General features: G+C 40.4%; 1 protein-coding gene across 2 annotated transcripts in view; it reads left to right on the top strand.

Annotated features, from left to right (window-relative positions):
• The first annotated feature begins 303 nt into the window (after positions 1 to 303).
• RNF217 (ring finger protein 217) overlaps positions 304 to 23789 on the top strand; it is a 130820-nt gene continuing 107334 nt past the window's right edge. Inside the window, exon 1 of one of the 2 annotated variants that reach the window (XM_027087226.1) lies at positions 304 to 1756. In XM_027087226.1, coding sequence (XP_026943027.1) covers positions 881 to 1756 — 876 coding nt within the window. In that variant the 5' untranslated portion in view covers positions 304 to 880. The remainder of the gene's footprint in view (positions 1757 to 23789) is intronic. The other variant, XM_027087216.1, reaches the window with a different exon arrangement.

Raw genomic sequence — 23789 nt, 5'->3', positions numbered from 1 at the left:
TTGGACGAACGCAAGAGAAACAAGCGAAACCAAAATCCTAACTAGCCAGGGTTTTCTAGTTCTAGCTTTCAGTAAAGAGGAGTTTTGTAGGAAGTTCTGCTCAAAGCGTAGCCCGAAGGGCAGCCTGCCGGCTCTGGAGGGTTTAGTGGAGGCCGAGCGTGAACCCTGGGGGCGAGAGCGCATCCTGGTCTGAGATCACACCCACTCGGGGTGTGCGTGAGTGAGTGCGCGGTGACCGCGCGCGTGTGTACGTGTGGGGAGGTGTGTGCCAAAGGGGTGGGGTGAGGGGCGGTGAGGAGGGCGCTAGGTGAAGCGCGAGGAGCGGGAGCGGGAGGTCGCGCGCTCCGGCCTCTCCCCCAGGGGCCGCGGCGGCTGGCTCGCGCTCCGGCTGCCCCTCCTGGTGCGCGCCGCAGCGGCGCCACAGGCCCCTCGACCCTTTGACCACCGCCCTCCGGCCGCCCGGCCCCCAGCGAGGACCGGCGATGGCGCGGGACTGACGGCCTCCTCCCTCCGGACCCTTCTGTCCCTCCAGGGGCTCCCGGGGGCCGCGGCGCCGCCCCGACCTGCATGTGGGGCGGGCGCGCCGGCGGCCAGAGCGAGCGGCCCTCGGCGCCCCCGAGGCGGTGCCCGGCCGCGCGGGAGAACCAGGAGGACGAGGAGGAGGAGGAGGAGCAGCGGGCCGGGCCGGGCTCCCCGAGCGCCGCCGCCCGGGAGCACGGGCTCTCCTGAGGGAGCTCGGGGCGTCCCAGCCCCGGAGGAGGGACCCGGAAGCAGAAGCGGAGCCGCGAGTCGAGCCGAGCCGCTGCCCCCGCTGCCCGCCGGCGCCGGGTGGGGGTCCCGGCGGCTGGATGGGCGGCGGCGGCTTCGGCCGCGGGCGGCTATGGGCGAGGAGCAGAGCACGGTGAGCGGCAGCGGCGGGCCCCTGGAGGCGCGGACCCCCCCTGGCGGCGCCACGGGCCACCCCGAGCCCCCGAGGCCGCCGGGGGACAGCACCGGGGCGCCCGGGCCGCGCGCCTCCTCCGCCGAGCCGAGCGGCGACAGCTGCGGAAGCGACTCGGGCTGCGCGGACACGAGCGTCCCGGAGCCCGCGAGAAGCCGGGGGGCCCCAAGCTGGAAGAAGAACCAGGCACCGGCGCAACCCGCAGGACTGGCCTACACCGGGCCCCTCAACCCCCAGGCTTTGCAACAGCAGCTGGCAAAGGAGGAGGAGGAAGCGAGGGACCGAAGCGAGAGAGGGGATGAACAGCAGGAGGCGCCCCCCGGCGAGCAGCCGGAGCCCCGGACCCGCGTCGGGGCCCCAGACGGACTGGTCCTGGACGTGCTGGGCCAGCGGCGCCCGCCCCCCGCCAAGAGACAAGTCTTCTGCTCCGTGTTCTGCGTGGAGAACGACCTGCCCGAGGTCCCCTCGGCGGAGCGGCTCTCGCTGCCCGCGTCGCCACCCCGGGCTCCGCCGGTGACCAACCCTCCCAGCACCCCCTCCTCCTTCCCCAGCCCCCGGCTGTCGCTCCCAGCGGACACCCTGTCCCCCGACGGCGGCAGCATCGAGCTGGAGTTCTACCTGGCGCCCGAGCCGTTCTCCGTGCCCAGCCTGCTGGGAGCTCCACCCTACTCTGGCCTGGGTGGGGTCGGGGATCCCTATGCGCCCCTCATGGTGCTGATGTGCCGGGTGTGCCTGGAAGACAAGCCCATCAAGCCCTTGCCCTGCTGCAAGAAGGCCGTGTGCGAGGAGTGCCTCAAAGTCTACCTGAGCTCCCAGGTAACCTCAGCCCCTCTGTCCCTCCCCTGTCCCCCATTCAGCATTCCAAATCAGTGGCCAGGAAGTCCAGCTCGCCAGCTCCCTGCTCACAGGAAGAGGTGATGAACACCCTTATGGAGGACCTCTGTCAGTTTCTTACATCTCGGTTGTTGGTTTAAGTGTGTTTGTCTTCGCTGGTTAACTTGACTGGAATTTAACTCTGCTTGAGCTTCGAGCTTTGATTGGCAACCATAGAAGGAACAGGGTACAAGTGACTTGCCTTCTGCTATTTCTTTTATTAGATTGCAGGCAAGGAGCTTGCTCAAAGAGGAGGGCAATGAGAGTGCCTCAGAGGCCTGGTATCCCAGAAACTAACAAATAGTGGGCAGAAAATAAATATGTATTGAGTTGGTGGAGAGAAGAGTTGCAATGAATGATACCGAATTTGAAATTTTGCTCCATTTAGATAATCCAGAAAAAGTGTTGCTAATTTATTTATTCCTCGGCCCTGGTCCGCTTTTCAGTTTCCTTTTTCTCAGTTAAGTTGAAGTACTTTTTCTCACTGAAGTTTTATGCCAGCAGAGTGCTTTATTTCTCTGAGAGGGAACAAAACAGAAAGAGCGAAACAAAGCAAAGCAAGGCTAAGAGGCTTAACAAAACAAGTGCTGGTGAAACTTTCCTCCTCAGCTCCTTATTTGAAAACTTGTTTTTCTTCTTGGAAAGTTTAAGAGTGCAGTAGACCGGCTTTCCTTCCCTGGTGGTGAATGCGTCCTTCCCACAGTTTTCAGTCTGTTATGTTTCTGCCAGTGTTTTGCACAATCCGGAATGCCCTTTGATCCCATGTCTGATTGTCCGACGCCTATTCATCTTTCAAAACTCTGGCTGTTCAGGTGCCAACTTTTCCGTGAAGCCTTACCTCACCCTCCAGGCCACTGCTTGTATACTTTCAAAATACTTCTGCATGTCTTGCATGCGCTGAGGTTGTTCCATATGTGTCTGTTTGTCCGGCTAGACTGTATGGACAGGGTTTTATAGCCCCTGTGTCTGGTAGTTTCATGTTGGTATCCTTTCCCATAATAGTGTTGAATAACATTGGCTGAAGTGAACTGAAGAGGATTTCACATGGTGCAGTTGCTCTGTGTATTGTGGCTAATCCATGCTTGTGTCTAGACTGAAAGTGTGTAACGTGCCCAACGGCAAACGCAAAGGGGAATTTAGACAGAATGGAATGTTACACAAACAGTGACTTGGCCAAGATGGCTGAGATTATCCAAACGCCTGTGAGAGACTATGATGTCTCTTTCATGCGTTATCGGCAGACAGATGCTTGAAAAAGGAGGAAAGCCTGCTGCCCATCGTGTCAGTTTCTATGACAGCACTGTCAAACAGCCCAACAGATACCGGTGCCATCCATGTGCAAAGCCCTGTGGTGGGATTCAGACATTCCCAAGGTATGGGCCCTGCTCCAAGGAAGTCCCCTTGTGTGTATACAAGGTGTGTACACAAGAACAATACAAGGTAGCATATAATAAGATGTAAGCGGAGTAACAATATCATGTAGCACTTCCTCTTAAGGGCTGGATACAGATGCAGTGGGTTTAGAAGTTCAAGGGAGGTGGTCATTATAGGTTGGGGTACTCTGCAGTTTGATTCCTTTAAGGTGGGCCCTTTCCCCAAAGCAAAATTTTTTTTGCCACCATAAGTTAGTTTTAGGAAGTCAGTGTTTTGATCTCCAGTGGAGAAAGAGAAGGAATGGTGGGGAGTGGAGGGTGGCAAGATGAGTGAAGAATCATTGCCATGCACAACTGGGAAAAGCTCCTCTGAAGTAACGTAGTATCTGAAGGTTGTCGGCAGTATTTAGGATTGTATGTATGTTCCTGACCTTCTTCTGAAGTATTTGGCAGAATTTCAATAAAGAAAAAATGCACTTTATTTGAAATAATAAACAACAACAAAAAGATGAATCATGCAGGCCAGACATGCTTCCATTTCAGGGCTTTGTGTGTGTTGTTCCTTGAGCCTGGACTATCCCCCTGGAGTCCCCCCCACCCCCCATTCCCTTGCTTACTCCTTCCCCTTCTCCCTCTCAGGTCTGTATGCAGATGTCACCTGTGTGACCTTCACTGACCACCTGTTTGGTGGTCACCCAAAGTTGAGCCTCACCCCCCACTCTAGATCTCCTTTCCAGCTATTTATTTTCTCCCGAGTGATAAAATTCTCTGCCTTGTACTTATGCAGTTGATTTCCATGAAGACAGGAGTTTTCACATGATTTGTTCCCTGCTGTGGCTTTAGCACCTAGAATGTTGTCTGACACATACAGATGCTCAACTAATTAGTTATTGAGTTTATGAAGAGCTGAGCGACAAAGAGAGGATGAAACTGCCCCCAGAAACCACGGCTAGAAGGAGGTGATCTGCTTGAGCACTGAATTCTACTCTGAGATTCTCGATGTTTAAGACAAAAGACAAAGACTTAAAGTAGACAAAAATAATAGGTTTGCTAAGTTTGTTATTAAACTTAGAATTAAAGAGTTTTTAAACAAACTTTCAGCTTATACAAAAATGGCATTTCTTTCACTTGGATAAAACTAGGCCTGTGGTTATAATTCTGATCTGTGTTAATGATTAGGTCCCTTCTACTTAGAGTCTGTGTTTCCACATCACTTAACCTCTCTGTGTCTTAATTTCCTCATCAATGAAATGGGATTGCAGACCATGATCTGTAATGACACACCAATTCTAAAGCAAAACAAAATCAAACTGCAGGCCTAGTTTGACAACAAATCAACTGTTTTGTTGCATTACTGAACTAGGTCAAAGGGCATGGAGAGTGCCCTCTTTCTCATTTTATAAGGCATTTTGGTTTTGACAGAAGTAAATCTGTCAAGCTTGAACGTGCAAGACTCTTTTAAGACCTTTTAAAGTAAAATGATATATTTGAAATAAAAAGTTATTAGTGACTTTTTTCATCATCTTTTGGATCTGTGCCAAATAGTTAGTGTATTATTTAACATCATTTAAGAAAACAAAGCAGAGTCCCTGTTAAGCATTTTATGCAAACATTAAAAATGCATACTAAATGTGAGTTGGAATATTGCCTGGTTAAATTAATATTCTTCTAAAAGAAGATGCTGAGTTCTTTCAAAGAAGGTACAAAGTTGGAAGACAGGAATGCAGGTTTTTAGATCATAAATCTTATTTCCATTAGTGCCCTGGACTGAATATGTGGCAAAGGCTGATAGATATAGGTGTCTTCATTATTTCATTGCAGACATAGCAGGGTGGTGACTTAAATACCTCCAGATTGTGTTTTAAAAATAATAGTTTTAGTTTTTCAAAACATAATTCTTCTGCAGTTATCACTGTGACTGGGGCTGTTGGAGAATCCTTCTTAGTGGAATGACTTTACTGGCCGATAGGTACCATCCAGTTTCCAGTTGCCATGGTGGAGGACTGAACTGATACATTATAATCTTTGGCACTTACATAGGGGAGTTACTTAAAGGCTGTAGAGTACCATGACGGAGGTAGTGGGAGTTTAACTGGTTTGTGTTGCCTGGGTACATAAATCTTTGGTACATAAATTTTAGAAGTACGTTTCCTAGTAAGCTGTGTGTGCACGTATGACCATGGCTTAGAGCGCACAGTCCCAGGGATGTCTGCAGTCTCCTGCAGGTCGCAGGGCCATTCTGAGTACTGACCTCAGCTGGTTTGGCCTTTACCACGTTTTCTAGGAGGAAAGATTGTTGCTTTCCTTGTTTCATAGAATGATATTGCGCTCATTTCAAAAAATCCTCCACAGGTATCTTTCTTTTATGATTTTGCTTTGAGACAGTAAAATCTGTTAAGATGTGAAATATTAATATTTAGTCCTTTACGTAAAGAGAGAAGAGAATTGGGCATCCTAAGGGCTTTCTAAAGGTAAGGGCTGTTGCAGCTTTCATCACTCTGCTTCAAAGTGCTCGCGATTGGCAGATGCATGACTTGGAATGTATACACCTGTCAAATGAGTATTAATAGAGACAAGCAACACATTTCTTCTGCAGTTTGTGAACAAAACAGCTGCTAGATGGTAATGTCCTAGAATGACTGTCTACCATAGTCACCCTCGAATCAGTGACCTAGGGATGAAAGCTTCTGTATCCTATTATTAAACTCTGAGTCATCCAGACTTTTATGGGTAAAAGTGTAACCTACTTTTTCCCTTTAAACCTTAAAACAACTTGGGTAGTTTTAGAATCTGTCCTGTTCAATATGGAGTTTGCATGCAGCCGTCTTCACACAGGTGATTTACAGATCCTATCATGCCAGGTGTGATTTTGGTAGTCTTAAAAATGTGAAGAATAAAAGAGACTGAACTCTGTTAAATCACTCTGAGAATTTGAAAAGTGAGAATTCAGGGATATGTAAGCTTTTTTTTGTGTGTACAGAATGAGTGTGTGTGTGTGTGTGTGTGTGTGTGTGTGTGTGTGCGCGTATTGGGGGGCTGTGGTAACATTTGCTTTTATACCTTCCTGACTCATGCACTTACTCATTTTCCTCTTCTGACTCTTTAATGATATCTCTTTTAATAATTTCTTCATTTCTCTTTAATAATTTCTTTTTTCTCTTACTTTTCAAAATTTGATTTTAAGTAGCACTTGATTTCTGCAGAGGAATCAATCCCCTATCAAGGGCTCATCTCTGGGCCAGCAGGACCTGGTCCAGGCACTGCCTGGGTGTCTTCCTTCCCGTCGCTTCCAGCATCTGGAGATGACGATGCCACGTGGAGAAACCCTGCATTGTGCTCCATTGCCTACAAGATCTCAAATAACATGACTAGTACTACTTACCTCATGCGTCAACTGAAACCTTTACAGTGGTGATTTTTTCTTTTTTCTCCTAGAGTAGATAGAGCTCAGCGTTTACACTTGAAGGCTCTTCCTTACTCCTCATGTGAGAGACGGCAAAAGGAGAACGTTAGGACTTCAGCTCCCAGCTTTTCATTAAGAGTTTGTGATGGGGTTGTAGACAGATACTTGAGTCATAATTTCCTATAATTAACTTTTTCATTTGTTAATGTACCATTTACGCATTTAACAAACATTTATTGAGTACCTGCGTGGCAAGGACCATGAGATAATCTATAAATGTATTAAATGCCCCCCAGGAGCCATCTTAGAGACTAGTTGGCAGTGTTTCTTCCAAGCTTTGTCTTCCAAGCATAAGTAAGCTTTCCTTTAAGTTCTCAGACAGCTGTGGGTCTCCCCTCTTCTGCTTCCTTTCTGGGAGGATTTTCTTAAGCCGATTCTGGAATACCAGTTAACCTTTTAGTAAGCATATTACTATTCCTCCTATTATGTTTATTTCAAAGTAATAAATCCACTCATTACTTTTTTCTTAATAAACATATTTCTCAGAGTTCTTTGTAATTGTGATAAATAGAATATTAGTTAATACTTTGCTTCTTTCAAAATATTTATTACCTTTGCTTAAAAGAAAACATAATTTTGCTGTTTGTTTTGGATCATTCATGACAATGTGGCAAATCTTTAAAGTTATGATACTTTCAAAGAATTAGTTTTTTTTGTTTAAATTCAGTGTCAGAAGGGTTTTATGTGATAAACGAAATGAACCTTCCCAAATCAAGTTCTGTCTTAAAACAAAAATTCAGTGTCTGCAGGACAATAAATTCCTAGAATAATATTCTCTTTCAACGTTATCAGTACTATTTGCCCTATCAATTTTGGGTAATTACACTTGAGTTTCCACAAATAATAACAACCATTAATTGAACATCTATATTCCAAGCATTTTTACACGTTTCATTATTTAATTTTAATTCCCTTACATATTAAATACTTATTACATATGAAACGCTGTTGGAGGTGTTGGGGATACAGAGAACAGTAACAGATAAAGCCCCTTACTTCATGGAGTTTATATACTAGGCTGGGGAGAGGTTGATAATAAAATAAGTAAATTATTTAGTATATTAGGAGATAATAAGGGCTATAGAGAAAGAAAAACAAGGGACGGGTGATAAGAAATATTGGGGAGGAGGTTCTTCTTTATATATTTATAGTGTTTTTAGGAGTTGTCAGGGAGGGTTTATTTTACAAGGTGACTTTTGAGCAGAGATCTTTCTGACGGCCGTGAGAGAGCAAACCGTGAGGATATCTAAGGGAACAGCAAGTATAAAGTTCCAGAGACAGGAGCATACTTGGGGGGGTTCCAGGAATGGCAAAAAGATCCATGCGGCTGAAGCATAGGGAATGAGGTGGTGAGCGATAAGAAGAAACCAGCAGGAAGAGTGGGAAAAGCTGATCGGAAAGGGCTTTAAGGCCATAGAGAATTTGCGTTTCCTCTGAATGAGATCGGAAGCTGTAAGATGATTTTAAGCTAATCAGATATGACTTTACCTTTATGAGAAAGTACTCTGGCTCTCTGTGGACAATATACTATGGGAGTCAAGAATGGAAGTAAAAAGACCAGTTAGAAGACGATGGCAGTAAGCCAGAGGGGAGGTGTGACAGTTCAGACTAGGGTGATAGAGGTGAATATGGTTTGCACTGGTGGAATTTTGAATATATTGTGACAATAGAGCTGACAGAATGTGCTGATGATTGGGTGTGGGATGAGAGAAAAAAGAGTCCAGGATAACTCAGGTTTTGAGCCCAAGCAATTAGAAGAATGGGTTTGTCATTCTTTGGGTTTGTCTCTTTAAGGAGAATCAGGAGTTCATGCTAAGTTTGAAAAGGTATTTAGACATTCATAATAGGATGTTGAATAGGCAGTTGGTGTGTGGCATTCAGCAGAGCGATCTTAACAGAAGATGTAAATTTGAATATTTTTGACATATAGGTGATATTTAAAGCCATGAGACCAGATGAAGTCACCTGGGGCATGATAGTTGATAGGGAAGGATTGAGGACTGAGTCTGGGCCTACCAGTGTTTGCTGATATATAAAGTCTGGGATGTATGAAAGAACCAGCAAAAAGTCTGAAAGGGAGAGGGCCAGATAGGCAAGAAGAAAACCAAGGCAGAGTAGTTACCCAAAGGCCAAACAAAGGTGATGTTTTAAAAAGGAAAGAATAATCATTTTTGTCTAATGCTTCCGATAGTTTCAGCAGGATAAAGATTAAAATTGACCACTGGATTTCCCAACAAGGAGATTATTTGTAAGTGTGAACAGTGCTGTTTTCATTGGCACTGGTGGGGTTGGCTTTCTGATTAGAATGGGTTCAAGAAAACAGGAACAGCTCAATTTCTGTACTGTAGGTAGCAGAATGTTTTGTGAGGAAATTCAAGGTTAAAGAGATTAAATAACTCGCCCTAAATCACACAGCTAGGAAATGACAAAGGTGGGATTTCAATTCAGGTCCATTTGGCTCTAAAACCCAAGGTCTTTTTACAGTCTTTGCATTTATTATCTTATTTATAGGTTAAATATATATTTATTTCATTTTTCTTTTAAGTTTATATCCATATTGTACAGAATCACAAGTCTTCCAGTCCAAGAAGAAACTTAATTACATGTTTTGAGGAAGTGGAAGTCTCTTGCCCAAATTTAGATCCAGAGGAAGATTTCTACCAAAGTCAGCCTCATCGTCGTGTACGAAAATCAAGAGGAGTGTAGAGGAGCTATGATTTGACTTACTGTTAAGTTTTAATGGCAGAAAACGGGACGTTTTCTTCCTGATTCTCTTGGCCATTCCTTTTGTTTCCGTTTGAGCTTTTTCTTATGTTACCATCTCTTAATGTTGGTGTCTACATGGTCCTGTATTAAACCCTCTCTCTCCTCTCCTCACACTGTGTACTAGTAGTGGGGTCATGTCGTCCACTCCCATGGTTTTAGGTAACACCTATATGCTCTTGACTTCCAAATCTTTGTCTCTAGCCTGGATGACTCTTCTCACCTGCAGTACCAGGTAGCTGTTTGTCTCCTCGACATTGCCACCTGCATGTACTACCCACAGCCACCTTAAACCTCTCGGGATGAAATCTCCCTTTCCTCCTCTTCCTTCCCACACCCCTAAAGTTTTGCCCTTCCTTTGGGCTTCCGTGTTTCCATCAGTTATACCCAGGCCAGAAACTCGGGCATCGTCCCTGAATTCTTCCTCTCCCTCACCCCCCAGATCTAACTAATCACCTAGTTCTTTCAGTTCTACCTCCTGAAATTATTTTTATATTTTCTCAACTCTACTTTTCTTCATTTCTACTGGCATTTGCTGAGGCCTCCACCATTTCTCTCCTGGATTCCAGCCACAGCTTCCCGCTTGGTCCTAGTGCTCCAATCTTGACCATTTCCAGTCTGTCCTTCACACTACAGTCAGCATTGTCTTACAAAATGCACGACTGGTCTTAGCGTTCCCCTTCTTTGCCTTTCAGTCTGCTGTTGCTTGTAGAATAGAATCTAAACATGATTCACATGTGCCTGAGTGATCTAACTCCTGTTTACCACTCTTAACTTTGTTTCTCATCAAGTGCCCCCCTAAGCCTTTAGCCATATTAAACTTCTTTTTGTTCCTTGAGCACTCTATGACTCTCTTAATTATGATCCTTTAGTTTGGTGACATTAGGTTCTGTCTTGGGGGGGGGGTCTACTTTTTTTCCCACACTCCCCCAACTCTGTTTGCCTCTTTCACACTGATTCATTCTTCTAGTCTTAGCTTAGACATTTCTTCCTTTGAGAATTCTTCTTGACCCCCTATATCTGGATTAAGCATCCTTTCTATATTCTGTGACAACGCTTTGACTCACTATAAGATTCTTCTCATTTCACTATATTTAAATCACCTGTTTCCTGCTCTATGCTCCCATTAGACTGTAAAGCTTGATGCATGCAGAAACCTTATTCATTGTTTTTGATTGATTTCTTAGCTCTTGGCATATTGTACACATGAAATGAGTATTTGTGTAGTGGACTTACGTAGTTAGTCTATAAATAATTAATAAATCAGATGCTAGTTGTCAGTATACAGAGTATGAGAATAGATAGCCAAGGTGGTATTTAAAATGAAAATCTCAACATTTCATTATCTTGCTTAAACACCTACAAGACCTTCCCATTGCTGTACAAAAAGATTCCAGTTCATAACACTGATGATGAGGTTTGGCCTCTGCTCTCTTCAGTCTCTTTGTCCCTCCAGCTCTATATCAGACGTGTATCAGGCGTGTAGCCTTCTCTCTGTTAATTTTCCTCTTCTTTCAGATGTCAGCCATCCTTGAGTCTCCAGACTGAATCATTCCTGCCGTTTATGCTTTTAGAGTCCTTTTTACTCTGCAGTCATTGTATCTTTATCCCCTTTTGTAATTATATGTTTGTGTGATTATTTGATGTTTGATTATCTCCCCTTCCCCACTATTATTTGAGCTGCTTTTATAACTAGCATTTAGCATGAAGCCCAGAATGGAATAGGTGCTCAATAAGTATTTGTTAAAAGACTGAGTGAATGATTGACAGTAAATTATAGTAAGTTTAGGTTAGTAGGAAAAATAAGGTAGGATTTTGAACCTGAATTTTTGATATTTTATTTCACAATAGATTTAAATTTTTAATGCAACAGAATGCTATGGCCTGAGTCTTTATCCTGGCATCCCACCTATCACTGAAATGCTTCTTTAATTATAAAACCTATTCTGGTTACTATGTCTTCTGCTTAACAAATTCCTCCGGAACCTGGGAACTTAAGACAACCATTTTTTTTTTTTTTTTTTTTTTTTTTTTTTTTGATCATGGCATGTGGGTCAGGAATTTGGGAAGGGCTCAGCTGGTCAGTTCACACTTGGGGCTTCTCATGCAGTTGTAGTCAGATGTCAGCTTGCTCACTTGGCTGTCAGCTGATGCTGGCTGGCCTTTGTCAGGATACTCAGCTGCAGCTGTGTACAGAAGTGCCTACATGTGGCCTTGACAGCAAGATAGTCTCAGGGAAGTGGGCTTCTTACATGGAGGCTGGCTTCCTCTGGGGCAAGAGTCTCAAGTAAGCCAAGTGGAAGCTGCGTGATCTTTTCTGTCTTAACTTTGGAAGTCACTCAACATCACCTGGGCAAAGCAGTCATAGGCTGCCTAGATTCAAGGGGAAGAGACTTAGACCTCAACTTTTTTTGTGAACATGTAAAAGAATTTGGGGCCATATTTTTAATCCACCACACTACTTCAGACAAAAATCAGGAATGTTGTGAATTTAGGTAGTAAAGGTTTTGAGCCTGAATTTTAATTTGTTTTTTAAAAAAAATTTCATGTCTTTTCAGTCATTTAATTATATATTTCCTATTCATATCACTATATTGATTTTCTACTTTGGTGTTGTGGGGTTTTTTTATGCTTTATCCTTGAATAATTTAACAATAAAGCTTCATTTAGTTTTAAGTAAAGCTTACATAAAAGTTGTTCCCTTTTAAAATTAAATATTTTAGATAATTCCATTGTAACTGAAATATCTTGAGATCAGGGTCAGCTTCTAATTATTAACACCACTTAAAATTATTCTACATAATGTAATTTCCATTATATCAAAACTTTAGCTTCATTAGAGGTTAAAATATTATTTGAAAAGATTGAATACCTTGCTGAATAAAGAGAGTTGATGTAACAGATAGTTTTTGTAGTCCAGGGATATTCTATACAGAAATTATATTATATTTAATGATACCTAAGAATTAACCACCCTAGTTAACCTTTGTTAAATTGACCCACTGTTGGTTTTTTATTGTTTATGATATTCCAGTTTGGCTGATTTTATCATTTGATTAGCGTCCTCTCAAATAGGTAAGCCTTGCGTTTCCAGAACCAAACGTGTTGTGCTCAGAAATCTCTTCCTTGTTGAGGATATGTGCACCCTGAAACAAAGGAGGTGTATTGCTTTTATGATGGGCCTTTTTCTTTTCCCCCAGCTGAGGTAACTAAATTCTGTGCTTATGCATTCATGTGAATGACTGATCCCATTTTAAATCTTTCTAAGCTGTTTGCCTCAATGATATTCTCTACTGTAAGATTCAGAGGCTAATTATAGGCTACCTAGCAAATTACTTCCCTTTTTGTGGTGTTGATTCTTGCCTTATTTCCTCACTTGATTATTGGACATATTCAGTGTTCCTGAATCTCCAAGATGTAAGAGGCAAGTTAGATCACCGCAGCTTTTTCCTCTGGTTGCTTAACAATTTAAAACAGCAGGTAAAATAAAACAATTGATCATAGTGTTTCACTAGTGTTTTGTTTCCTTTGATAATGCCATTTTTCCTAATGTTTACAGTTTAGTTTATTATTAGTTTAAGTCTAAGTAGAGCTGTTGGGTCAAATCAGAAATGACTTGGATATGGCTAGATCTTAGTGTACCATGTTTGTATGAGCATATGACCTCGGTAGGGAAAGTGAGTTTCTTTCATTAGTTCCATAGAGAGTGGGGGGGGGGTTATTCTTCTGCTAGAGATGCCCTTGGTGGGAAATGATAGGTACAATCCCAAGAGTTCTAATTTAATCCTGCTTTTAACTAGTCTTACTATTAACTTTAGTGTTTTTTTTTTCTTATATTACCATTTTTCCTCCTCAAGATTGTTTGTGAAAGAAACATTTTGAAAATAATAGGCTCCTAAAAATAAAAGAAATACTCTGTGTGTTCAGTGTGCTGGTGCTTTATGTTAAAACTCTGTGTGTGTGTGTGTGTGTGAGTGTGAGTGAACGTCTCGAGTTTATTTGTGTGTTACAAGAAGATTATTTGCTGATCTTGATTTGTAAAAATCTAAGTATAGTCATTCAGGTAAATTCATGTATTTCAGGTTTAGTTTGAATCAACCTAAAATAGATGTCCCTTGAGCTTACCTTTTTTCTGTTGTTAGTTTTTAATATGTCACTTTGTGAGTCACTGAGGGCTTCACCCTTAGGATAAAGGGAGAGTTTAGAGGAATGCTTGAAAAGAAAATATTTGAAACAATAGTAATTCTTTTCCCAAGAGTTTGCTTCCTTTTTTTTTTTTTTTTTTTTTTTAGGTTTTAGGATTTCTGAAAAATAGTTTGTCCAGATATACTTTTCTCTTTAAAAATCACTACAAACTTACAAAATTTGGAAATAGAATTTTCAATCTTGCTTGAAAATTACGCAAATGAATTGCTTCAGAGAGTTTTGACCCACTTGTTTAAAAAATAGCACTTTATGATCAGCTGCAAGAATAGTTGATTGACATTAGGGAAGATGTACATCTACTAGCTGAATTTCATCAACAATCTTTGAATACTTTGTAGATGAGATGTAAAAATAAGTATAATGATTTAGTAAGCCCAGGCAACAGGGTTTTTTTGTTTTGTTTTGTTTTGTTTTGTTTTGCCTCTCTGTGTCTATGTGTGGTGCTTTTTCAAGCAATATATCAAAATAAATTGAACATAGACCTTAGAGACCCAGTGTCACTAAATGCTGAACAAAGATTTTTAAAAATAAGAAAGCTGGTTCTAATACATTGCTTTCACAATTATTCATTCTATTAGTGATGATAAGATGTTTTGTATCATTAATACAATAAGATTCAGATGTTAAAAAAATCACTGCAACTTTTGGATTCTTTTGGCTTGTTATAGTCTAGATGGATTGGACAAAACCTTGTTGGTTTGCTCAGGGTGCTAATGAGGTCAAGGTAAAGCAGGAGGTCTCATCACAGGCTGGTTAAGGACGCTGATCTGGGACCATAACCCTACCCTTAACCCTGCACAGTCACATATAAAGTGTATGCTTCTGCTCATAAGACTGTAGCTGAGACAAGATGGAAGGATTACTATTAATCATCTCATCACCACTTCTGGAAAAACACACGACCAAAAAAGTTCTACTAGATATTTAGTGAGTTGCAGAGACCTTTATGTAGAGAAATCTTTTCAAGTGGACAAGACGTTCCTTTCTTTCACTGTAGTCACACTGTAGAAGATCTGTTCTCTAGTACTCAGTAGGTTTAAGGGAATCAAAGGGGAGGGGGAACTAGAGCATTCTTATTCTCTTAAAAACATTTACAGAGCACAAAATATTTGTTTAGAGCTATGCTGATCACTATGACAAGAGACAGTGTAGTCTATGATCCATCCTCAGCGAGTTTAGAAATTCAATAGGTGAAAAGTAAGCTGTCCAGCAAATATTAGGGAAAGTTTATAATTACATTGTGTGATGCTGATTGTTGACTTAAGTGGCTCTGGGAAGAGAAAGCTGTGTTTATCGGAGTAGAGAAAGCTGGAACTTGGCTAGTATCTAAAAAGTGGTTGTTGATGTACAGGGGGAGTAGGAGAAGGGAGTTAGGGGTGGGGCGTGTCTACAAGTGAGGTGGGGTGAGCAAGCACACATACACACTCAAAATTACATTTGTGGGGCTTCCCTGGTGGTGCAGTGGTTGAGAGTCCGTCTGCTGATGCAGGGGACACGGGTTCGTGCCCTGGTCCGGGAAGATCCCACATGCCGCGGAGCGGCTAAGCCCGTGAGCCATGGCCACTGAGCCTGCACATCTGGAGCCTGTGCTCCGCAACCGGAGAGGCCACAACAGTGAGAGGCCCGCGTACCGCAAAAAGAAAAAAAAAAAATTACATTTGTGGAAATAGAGAGGGAGGGCGTGCAAGTCACCATGGCTAGAGAGAGGGGCTGGGAAGGACAGTATGCAAATACAGGTAAAGAGGTGAGAGCTGAATGGTGAGCAGGAGTCTGTGGAACAGAGGCCTCAGTACAGAGAAGAGCACCACAGGCAGCTGGACAGAGCATCACTCTGCAAAGCTAGACCCACGGGTGTGCTGTGTCTCACGAACAGGGAACGGAGGGAGCCTGGTCGGAGATGGCTTATCGAGGGAGATGTGGGTCAGATCATGTACAGCTGTGATGCCCCTCTGTGGAATTGGTACTTTATTCCAACTGTAATAATAAGCCATTGGAAAATTTAGTAGAGCTGTCAAATGATAATTAATGCTCTGAAAAGAGCCTGGCTTCAGTGTGGAGAATAAACTGTGTTTGAGGGGTGAGGTGGCAGGAAGAGAAGCAGGGAAAAGGGTTAGGAGGCGTCTGCAGCAGTCCAGGGCAGAGATGACAGTGGTCTGCGCTAGTGTGGAAATGGTTCTGTCTCCTGTCCTATCACTTATTGGGCTTTTGGTTTTAAAAGGTGCAGGGAGTGCTTTGCCTTTGGTCTAGCAGAATGTCCTGCCAGTCCTTGCAGCCTTTAATGTTCAGAGGTCCACATTGTATAACTCTGGACCAGCTGCCGTCTTTATCTTTCAAGCAGTGTATGATCAACCTCTGTTCAGCTTGATTCCCTCTTGCATTTTGTCTGTCTGCAATGGGTTTGTTTGTTTGGTTTTAATTGTTTGGTTCCAGAGACACCATGTAGAAACTCACTGACCGAAAAATATGAAAACATCTTTTGAATAGGTGTCCATAGTTGTTATTTTACTGATTGTCAGAATCAATTTATCAAAGAAGTTGAGCTATTTTCTGCTACCTACTTTTTTTCAATTTGCCGTTCTTAGTCTTTCCTCATTTTATGCTCAACAGTTTGCTTATGTCATTACTTAAAACAAATAGGAACTCCCACCCTCCCCTTCTCACAGATGGCGAAGGTCTCACTGGTCCACCAGTAAGTTCTGAGAGGAAGTTAGGATTATTTCATAACTCTATTCATTTCTTGTCCTTATGGTTTTGCATTGTTTTGAATGATTGTCCTTTGCTTCCTCAATTAATTTTTATTTTATTACACTCTCTTACTCCTAATTGTTTTTGTAACAGTATTCTCTTTGGGTGTCAGTTCCACTTCCTCTACCTTTAATGGGAAAGGCCCTGGGGTCATGGCTTAACTGTACAGTGGCTGTTTTATTTTGACTGTGGTTGTCCTTTTCTTTGTTTTTAGTAAGGGTACACTGATAAAGTAATTACTTAAACAAAGATTTGCTTTGTTGATTTTATGCTGAGTAACTGAGTTCCCCCTCTCTCCTATATGAGCCATCATTTGTTTATTTCAGAGTCCTGAAGTGTTTCCTCTAATTACATTCTATTATTCATCATAGAACCAGTAATATTTCAGTTGGAGGTAATAACATATCGATTTTTTAAAGTATTTATGAGAAAACCTCAAGTATTTATCTTTAAAATAAATTTGTTCCATGTGTGGGTTGTGTAAATTTTAGAAGAATATAAACCTTATGCATTTGTATCATGACAGGTTTTTCAGTTGTCTTGCCATGTAACACCGCTGGACAAAAGTGATTTAAAGACCAGTAGTGTTTACTAAATTTAAAATATTTTCAAATTAGGTAGTGTGAGCAATCACAGATACCGGGTAGCATCTAGGAGTACTTTGTTTATAAAACAATTTGAGAAAAATTTAAGTAGTTAGAAAAGTTGGACTTTATAGTTTATGTTTAGAACATCCATTACGTTTGTAATACTTCATTTAAATTGTTTGCAAAGAATTTAGCTCGTTTTTTTCCCTCTGTATTAATCTTCTTGTCAAGAACAACTCATTTCAAAGTCAGTTCATTATTTTTCCTCTATAAATGTGAATGGGATTTAATTTTGTATCCCAACACTTTAACATATTTTCTTGGAAGTACCTATTTTATTTTATTTATTTTTTTAAACAATTAATTTATGTTTTTAAAATTTTTATTTATTTATTTTTGGCTGCATTGGGTCTTCGTTGCTGCGGCAGGCTTTCTCTAGTTGTGAAGAATGGGGGCTACTCTTTGTTGTGGTGCGCGGGTTTCTCACTGCGGTGGCTTCTCTTGTTGTGGAGCACAGGCTCTAGGCGTGCGGGCTTGAGTAGTTGTGGCGCACGAGCTTAGTTGCTCTGCGGCATGTGGGATCTTCACGGGCCAGAGATCGAACCTGTGTCCCCTGCATTGGCAGGTGGGTTCTTAACCACTGCACCGCCAGGGAGGTCCCAGAAGTATCGATTTTATTAAAAAATAAAAGCTAGTTCATGAGGTGATATAAGGTATTTTTTCTATGTTTATCTCACTTTATAGATACTTTGATATTTTCTATAGCAAAAAATGTGGTTGATATTTCAAAAATTCCGTAGTCAAAACCCTATCCCCAACCACCAAAATATACATATATATATATATTCCTTCATTGCGTTTTGTATAAATAACACATTTCACATAATAATTTATAACCATTGCCATCTTGTAGACTATTTATCATTAATAATCTATTTATATATGATGCTATGGTAGATTCTACCTGAAAACAAAAAATTGTTTTACCTACATACCTACTCTCTCAAGACTTTAAAAATTTCTATATGGTATGCAAACACTTGTTTACCAGGTCACCTTGGGTATACCATTGATAAATTTGTAAAGAGAAAGTGTCAAAAGTTGATGACTTTATAGTATGTGAAAGTTATTTACTCAGTTTCTGGTGAGAAGAATGAAAATGGGTTTGTATTACTCAAATGTTTTCTTTGAATAAGATTGAAGAACTGTAAAGGGAAGTCATTCATCCTTCCTTGGCTTGCAGGTTTGTTGTCTGGTGAGAAAAGGGAAGAAACAGATATAACTGTAAGAGTGGAAGGGCCACTTTAGAGAGTACTTCGTTTTAAAGGAAAAGAAAAGCTTTCTATGTATTTTCTGTTCAACATCACTTCAGCATCCCTTTTTCCAAATAGGGGTTCTTAACTTGGTAGTCATAATAGTTCATGGATTGTCTTCAGAAGGGTTATAAATGCCCTGAGATCCTATGCAAAATCCATTATCTCTTGTTATTAGGTTAATAACATTTACTGGTTTTTAGACCATTACCCAAAAAAGGTTTTAGAGCTACTAACTTTGAAAGATTTTCACGTCTTGGGAGCTAAAGACAAATTCTGGTGTTCGTATTTATGATAACCAAGATATGGGCTAGATATGAATATGTGGAATATTCAGTCTATTTAGTGTACAGAGGAAGGCACAATAAGTAGAAGATTGAGGTAGTGGATGGAATATGAGCAGGACAAGTGTAAATTTAGAGCCTGACTGGTGGTTTAATGGATTTATGTCCTAACCTCTCACTACTGGAAAGAACCTTAGAGGTCATCTAATTCGAGGTAGATATCTATGTATCAAAGCTACCTTCTTTTCAGTCATACACTTATGTGAACAGAGATGACCAGTAAAAAATACTAACCCTCACTTTTGTGTGTGTGTGTGTGAACATAATAGTGACCTTTCACCCCTAGTAAACCGATTAATTAATTAATTAATCTCCTGCAGTGCTTTGTGGACCTATTTCAAATGTAGTGCTTCTTACTGGACCAGTAAAAAGGAAGTCTAGAGTTAGAATATTTGAGTTTCAATTTTTGCTATATTATAAGACTATGACTATTGGAAAAGTCAATTAATGGGATGATGTATGTGAAACCTTTACACATTGTAAAATGTTTATATTATGAAGCTCATATGAGCTTGATAAATAAAGGCAGACTGGGAGAATACAAATATAAGAGTAAGAAAAAGGAGATTGTAGTCCCATTTACATCATTTACATTAATTTTTAAAATCCTAACTAAATGCTAGCAAATAAAATCCAGCAAATGCATTTTTAAAAACCACAATTACATCATGATCAATTATCTCAGGAATGCAGAATGCTTTATTTAACATTGAGAGATCTATTTCATATTATTTATCACATTAATAGATTGAAGGAGAGAAACCATACAATAATTTCAATAGGTGAGGAAAATACATTCATTAAAATTAAAAGTAAGAAGTTTCCATCTAAGTGAAAAATCTCTGAGGGAGGAAAATGATACTATAAATTAGGGTTAAAGTCAATTCACATCCTGCAAATATCATTTTCTAAAATATACAAGTCATACGGCTTCCCTGGTGGCGCAGTGGTTGAGAGTCTGCCTGCCGATGCAGGGGACACGGGTTCGTGCCTGGGTCCGGGAAGATCCCACATGCCATGAAGCGGCTAGGCCTGTGAGGCATGGCCGCTGAGCCTGCGCGTCCAGAGCCTGTGCTCCGCAACGGGAGAGGCCACAACAGTGAGAGGCCCGCGTACCGCAAAAAAATAAAAATAAAAAATAAATAAAATAAAATAAAATATACAAGTCATAAAGAATTATTATCCGTTATACAGAAGAACTCTTAGAAATCAATAAGAAAAAGACTAGTTACTCTTGGAAAATGCAAAGTTTAATGACATAAATGGCCAGTAAATGTATACAAAAAAGTTCATACTCATTATTAAGACGCATTACAATTTATACTAATGAGGAAAACACAAATTAGCAACAACAAAACAAGATAACAATTTGGTCTTAAAAATTGCAAGATCAGAAAGTCTGATGCAAACCAAGTGCTGGTTAGTATATGGGGCAAAGGGACGTTTAGACACTGCTTGTTCCCCAAAAAACTCTTGCACATATGTGAGAGGTATGTACAAGGTATGTATTGCAACATTATTTATAATAGTTGAAAAATTGGAAGCAAATTTCTATCATTAGGAAATGGATGAGTGAATTCTAGTATATTCATAAGTACACTATTCAACTGCACTTAAACTTGATCAACTAAATCTCTCTATATGTATTAACATAAATATAGATACTGAAAATGCAATATTAAGTAAAAACCAACCAAATTTCAGAATTCAAGCAGTTTCAATGCAATGAAATTTTAAAAAACATATAAAGTCATGATATGTTGTTCAAAGATATGTTTTTAGTGTAGTATTAAAAAATAAACATAAGCCAGATTTATAAGAGTGCATAATTCTGCAGCAGGAGAGAAGAATGGTAAGTACTTTTTATCTGTAATGTTCTATCTTTTTGTATAAAAAATAGGAAGCAGAATGATAAAATGTTAGCATTTGTTAATAATGGGTGTTGTGAAAACATGTATGTTACATTAATCTACTTTTTAAAATTTGGTTGATATTTTTTATTTTTTAAGTTCATTTTAAACACTCAGGAGTATGAATACTATAATTGCCAAGATTTCGTCTAGCTCTAGTATTCTGTAATCATTGTCCTCTTATGGCATCCCTGGTGACAGGTAATATAGGTTTATTTTGTAAGTAAACTAGCACTTTTCTTTTATTGTGATAATTTGTTTTTTAACATCTTTATTAGAGTATAATTGCTTTACATTGTTGTGTTAGTTACTGCTGTATAACAAAGTGAATCAACTATACACATACATATATCCCCTCCCTCTTGCATCTACCTCTCACCCTCCCTATCCCACCCCTCTAGGTGGTCACAAAGCAGCCTGCTGATCTCCCTGTGCAATGAAGCTGCTTCCCACTAGCTATCTATTTTACATTTGGTAGTGTATATATGTCAGTGCTACTCTCTCACTTCGTCCCAACTTACCCTTCCCCCTCCCCATGTCCTCAAGTGCGTTCTCTGCGTCTGCGTCTTTATTCCTGTCCTGCCCCTAGGTTCATCAGAAGCATTTTTTTCTTTATAGTCCATATATGTGTGTTAGCATAAGGTATTTGTTTTTCTCTTTCTGACTTACTTCACTCTGTATGACAGTCTCTAGGTCCATCCACCTCACTACAAATAACTCAATTTTGTTTCTCTTTATGGCTGAGTAATATTCCATTGTATATATATATGCCACATCTTCTTTATCCATTCATCTGTCGATGGACATGGAGGTTGCTTCCATGTCCTGGCTATTGTAAATAGTGCTGCAATGAACATTGTGGTACATGACTCTTTTTGAATTATGGTTTTCTCAGGGTATATGCCCAGTACAGGGATTGCTGGGTCATATGGTAGTTCTGTTTTTAGTTTTTTAAGGAACCTCCATAATGTTCTCCATAGTGGCTGTATCAAATTACATTCCCACCAACAGTGCAAGAGGTTTCCCTTTTCTCCACACCCTCCCCAGCATTTATTGTTTGTAGATTTTTTGTTGATGGCCATTCTGATGATGTGAGGTGATACCTCATTGTAGTTTGAATTGGCATTTCTCTAATGATTAGTGATGTTGAGCATCCTTTCATGTGTTTGTTGGCCATCTGTATATCTTCTTTGGAGAAATGTCTATTTAGGTCTTCTGCCCATTTTTGGATTGGGTTGTTTTTTTTTTTGATATGGAGCTGCATGGGCTGCTTGTATATTTTGGAGATTAATCCTTTGGCAGTTGCTTCGTTTGCAAATATCTTCTCCCATTCTGAGAGGTGTCTTTGCATCTTGTTTATGGTTTCCTTTGCTGTGCAAAAGCTCTTAAGTTTCATTAGGTCCTATTTGTTTATTTTTGTTTTTATTTCCATTTCTCTAGGACGTGTGTCAAAAAGGATCTTGCTGTGATTTATGTCAAAGAGTGTTCTTCCTATGTTTTCTTTTAAGAGTTTTATAGTGTCTGGACTTAATTTACGTCTTTAATCTATTTTTAGTTTATTTTTGTGTATGGTGTTAGGGAGTGTTCTAATTTCATTTTTTTACATGTAGCTGTCCAGTTTTCCCAGCACCACTTATTAAACAGGCTGTCTATTCTCCATTGTACATTCTTGCCTCCTTTATCAAAGATGAGGTGACCATATGTGCGTGGGTTTATCTCTGGGCTTTCTGTCCTGTCCCATTGATCTATATTTCTGTTTTTGTGCCAGTACCATTTTGATTACTGTAGCTTTGTAGTATAGTCTGAAGTCAGGGAGCCTGATTCCTCCAGCTCCATTTTTCTTTCTCAAGGTTGCTTTGGCTACTCGGGGTCTTTTGTGTTTCCATACAAATGGTGAAATTTGTTGTTCTAGTTCTGTGAAAAATGCCATTGGTAGTTTGATAGGCAGTGCACTGAAGCTGTAGTTTGCTTTGGGTAGTATAGTCATTTTTGCAATGTTGATTCTTCCAAATGAAGAGCATGGTATATTGCTCCATCTGTTTGTATTATCTTTAATTTCTTTCATTAGTGTCTTATAGTTATCTGCGTACAGGTCTTTTGTCTCCTTAGGTAGGTTTATTCCTAGGTATTTTATTCTGTTTGTTGCAATGGTAAATGGGAGTGTTTCCTTAATTTCTCTTTCAGATTTTTCATCATTAGGGTATAGGAATGCAAGAGATTTCTGTGCATTAATTTTGTATCCTGCAACTTTGCCAGATTCATTGATTAGCTCTAGTAGTTTCTGATAGCATCTTTAGGATTCTCTATGTGTAGTATTATGTCATCTGCAAACAGTGACAGCATTACTTTTCCTTTTCCAATTTGGATTCCTGTTATTTCTTTTTCTTCTCTGATGGCTGTGGCTAAAACTTCCAAAACTATGTTGAATAATAGTGGTGAGAGTGGGCATCCTTGTCTTGTACCTGATTTTAGAGGGAATGGCTTCAGTATTTCACTATTGAGAATGATGTTCGCTGTCGGTTTGTCATACGCAGCCTTGATTATGTTGAGGTAAGTTCCCTCTATGCCTATTTTCTGGAGAGTTTTTATCATAAATGGGTGTTGAATTTTGTCAAAAGCTTTTTCTGCATCTACTGAGATGATCATATGGTTTTTATCCTTCAGTTTGTTAATATGGTATATCACATTGATTGATTTGCAAATATTGAAGAATCCTTGCATTCCTGGGATAAACCCCACTTGATCATCATGTATGATCCTTTTAATGTGCTTTTGGATTCTGTTTGCTAGTATTTTATTGAGGATTTTTGCATCTGTATTCATCAGTGACATTGGCCTATAGTTTCCTTTTTTTGTGACATCTTTGTCTGGTTTTGGTATCAGGGTTATGGTGGTCTTGTAGAATGAGTTTGGGAGTGTTCCTCCCTCTGCTATATTTTGGAAGATTCTGAGAAGGATAGGTGTTAGCTCTTCTCTAAATGTTTGATAGAATTCACCTGTGAATCCATCTGGTCCTGGGCTTTTGTTTGTTGGAAGATTTTTGATCACAGTTTCAATTTCAGTGCTTGTGGTTGGTTTGTTTATATTTTCTATTTCTTCCTGGTTCAGTCTCAGAGGGTTGTGCTTTTCTAAGAATTTGTCCATTTCTTCCAGGTTGTCCATTTTATTGGCATATCGTTGCTTGTAGTAATCTCTCATGATCCTTTGTATTTCTGCAGGGTCAGTTGTTACTTCTGCTTTTTCATTTCTAATTCTGTTGATTTGAGTCTTCT

Source organism: Aethalodelphis obliquidens, unplaced genomic scaffold, assembly GCF_003676395.1.
Source record: "Aethalodelphis obliquidens isolate GAN/ISIS:26980383/991018 unplaced genomic scaffold, ASM367639v1 scaffold3, whole genome shotgun sequence".
NCBI classification, from domain to species: domain Eukaryota; kingdom Metazoa; phylum Chordata; class Mammalia; order Artiodactyla; family Delphinidae; genus Aethalodelphis; species Aethalodelphis obliquidens.
Note: the sequence above shows the minus strand (reverse complement) of the source record. Positions and strands in the feature narration are given on the sequence as shown.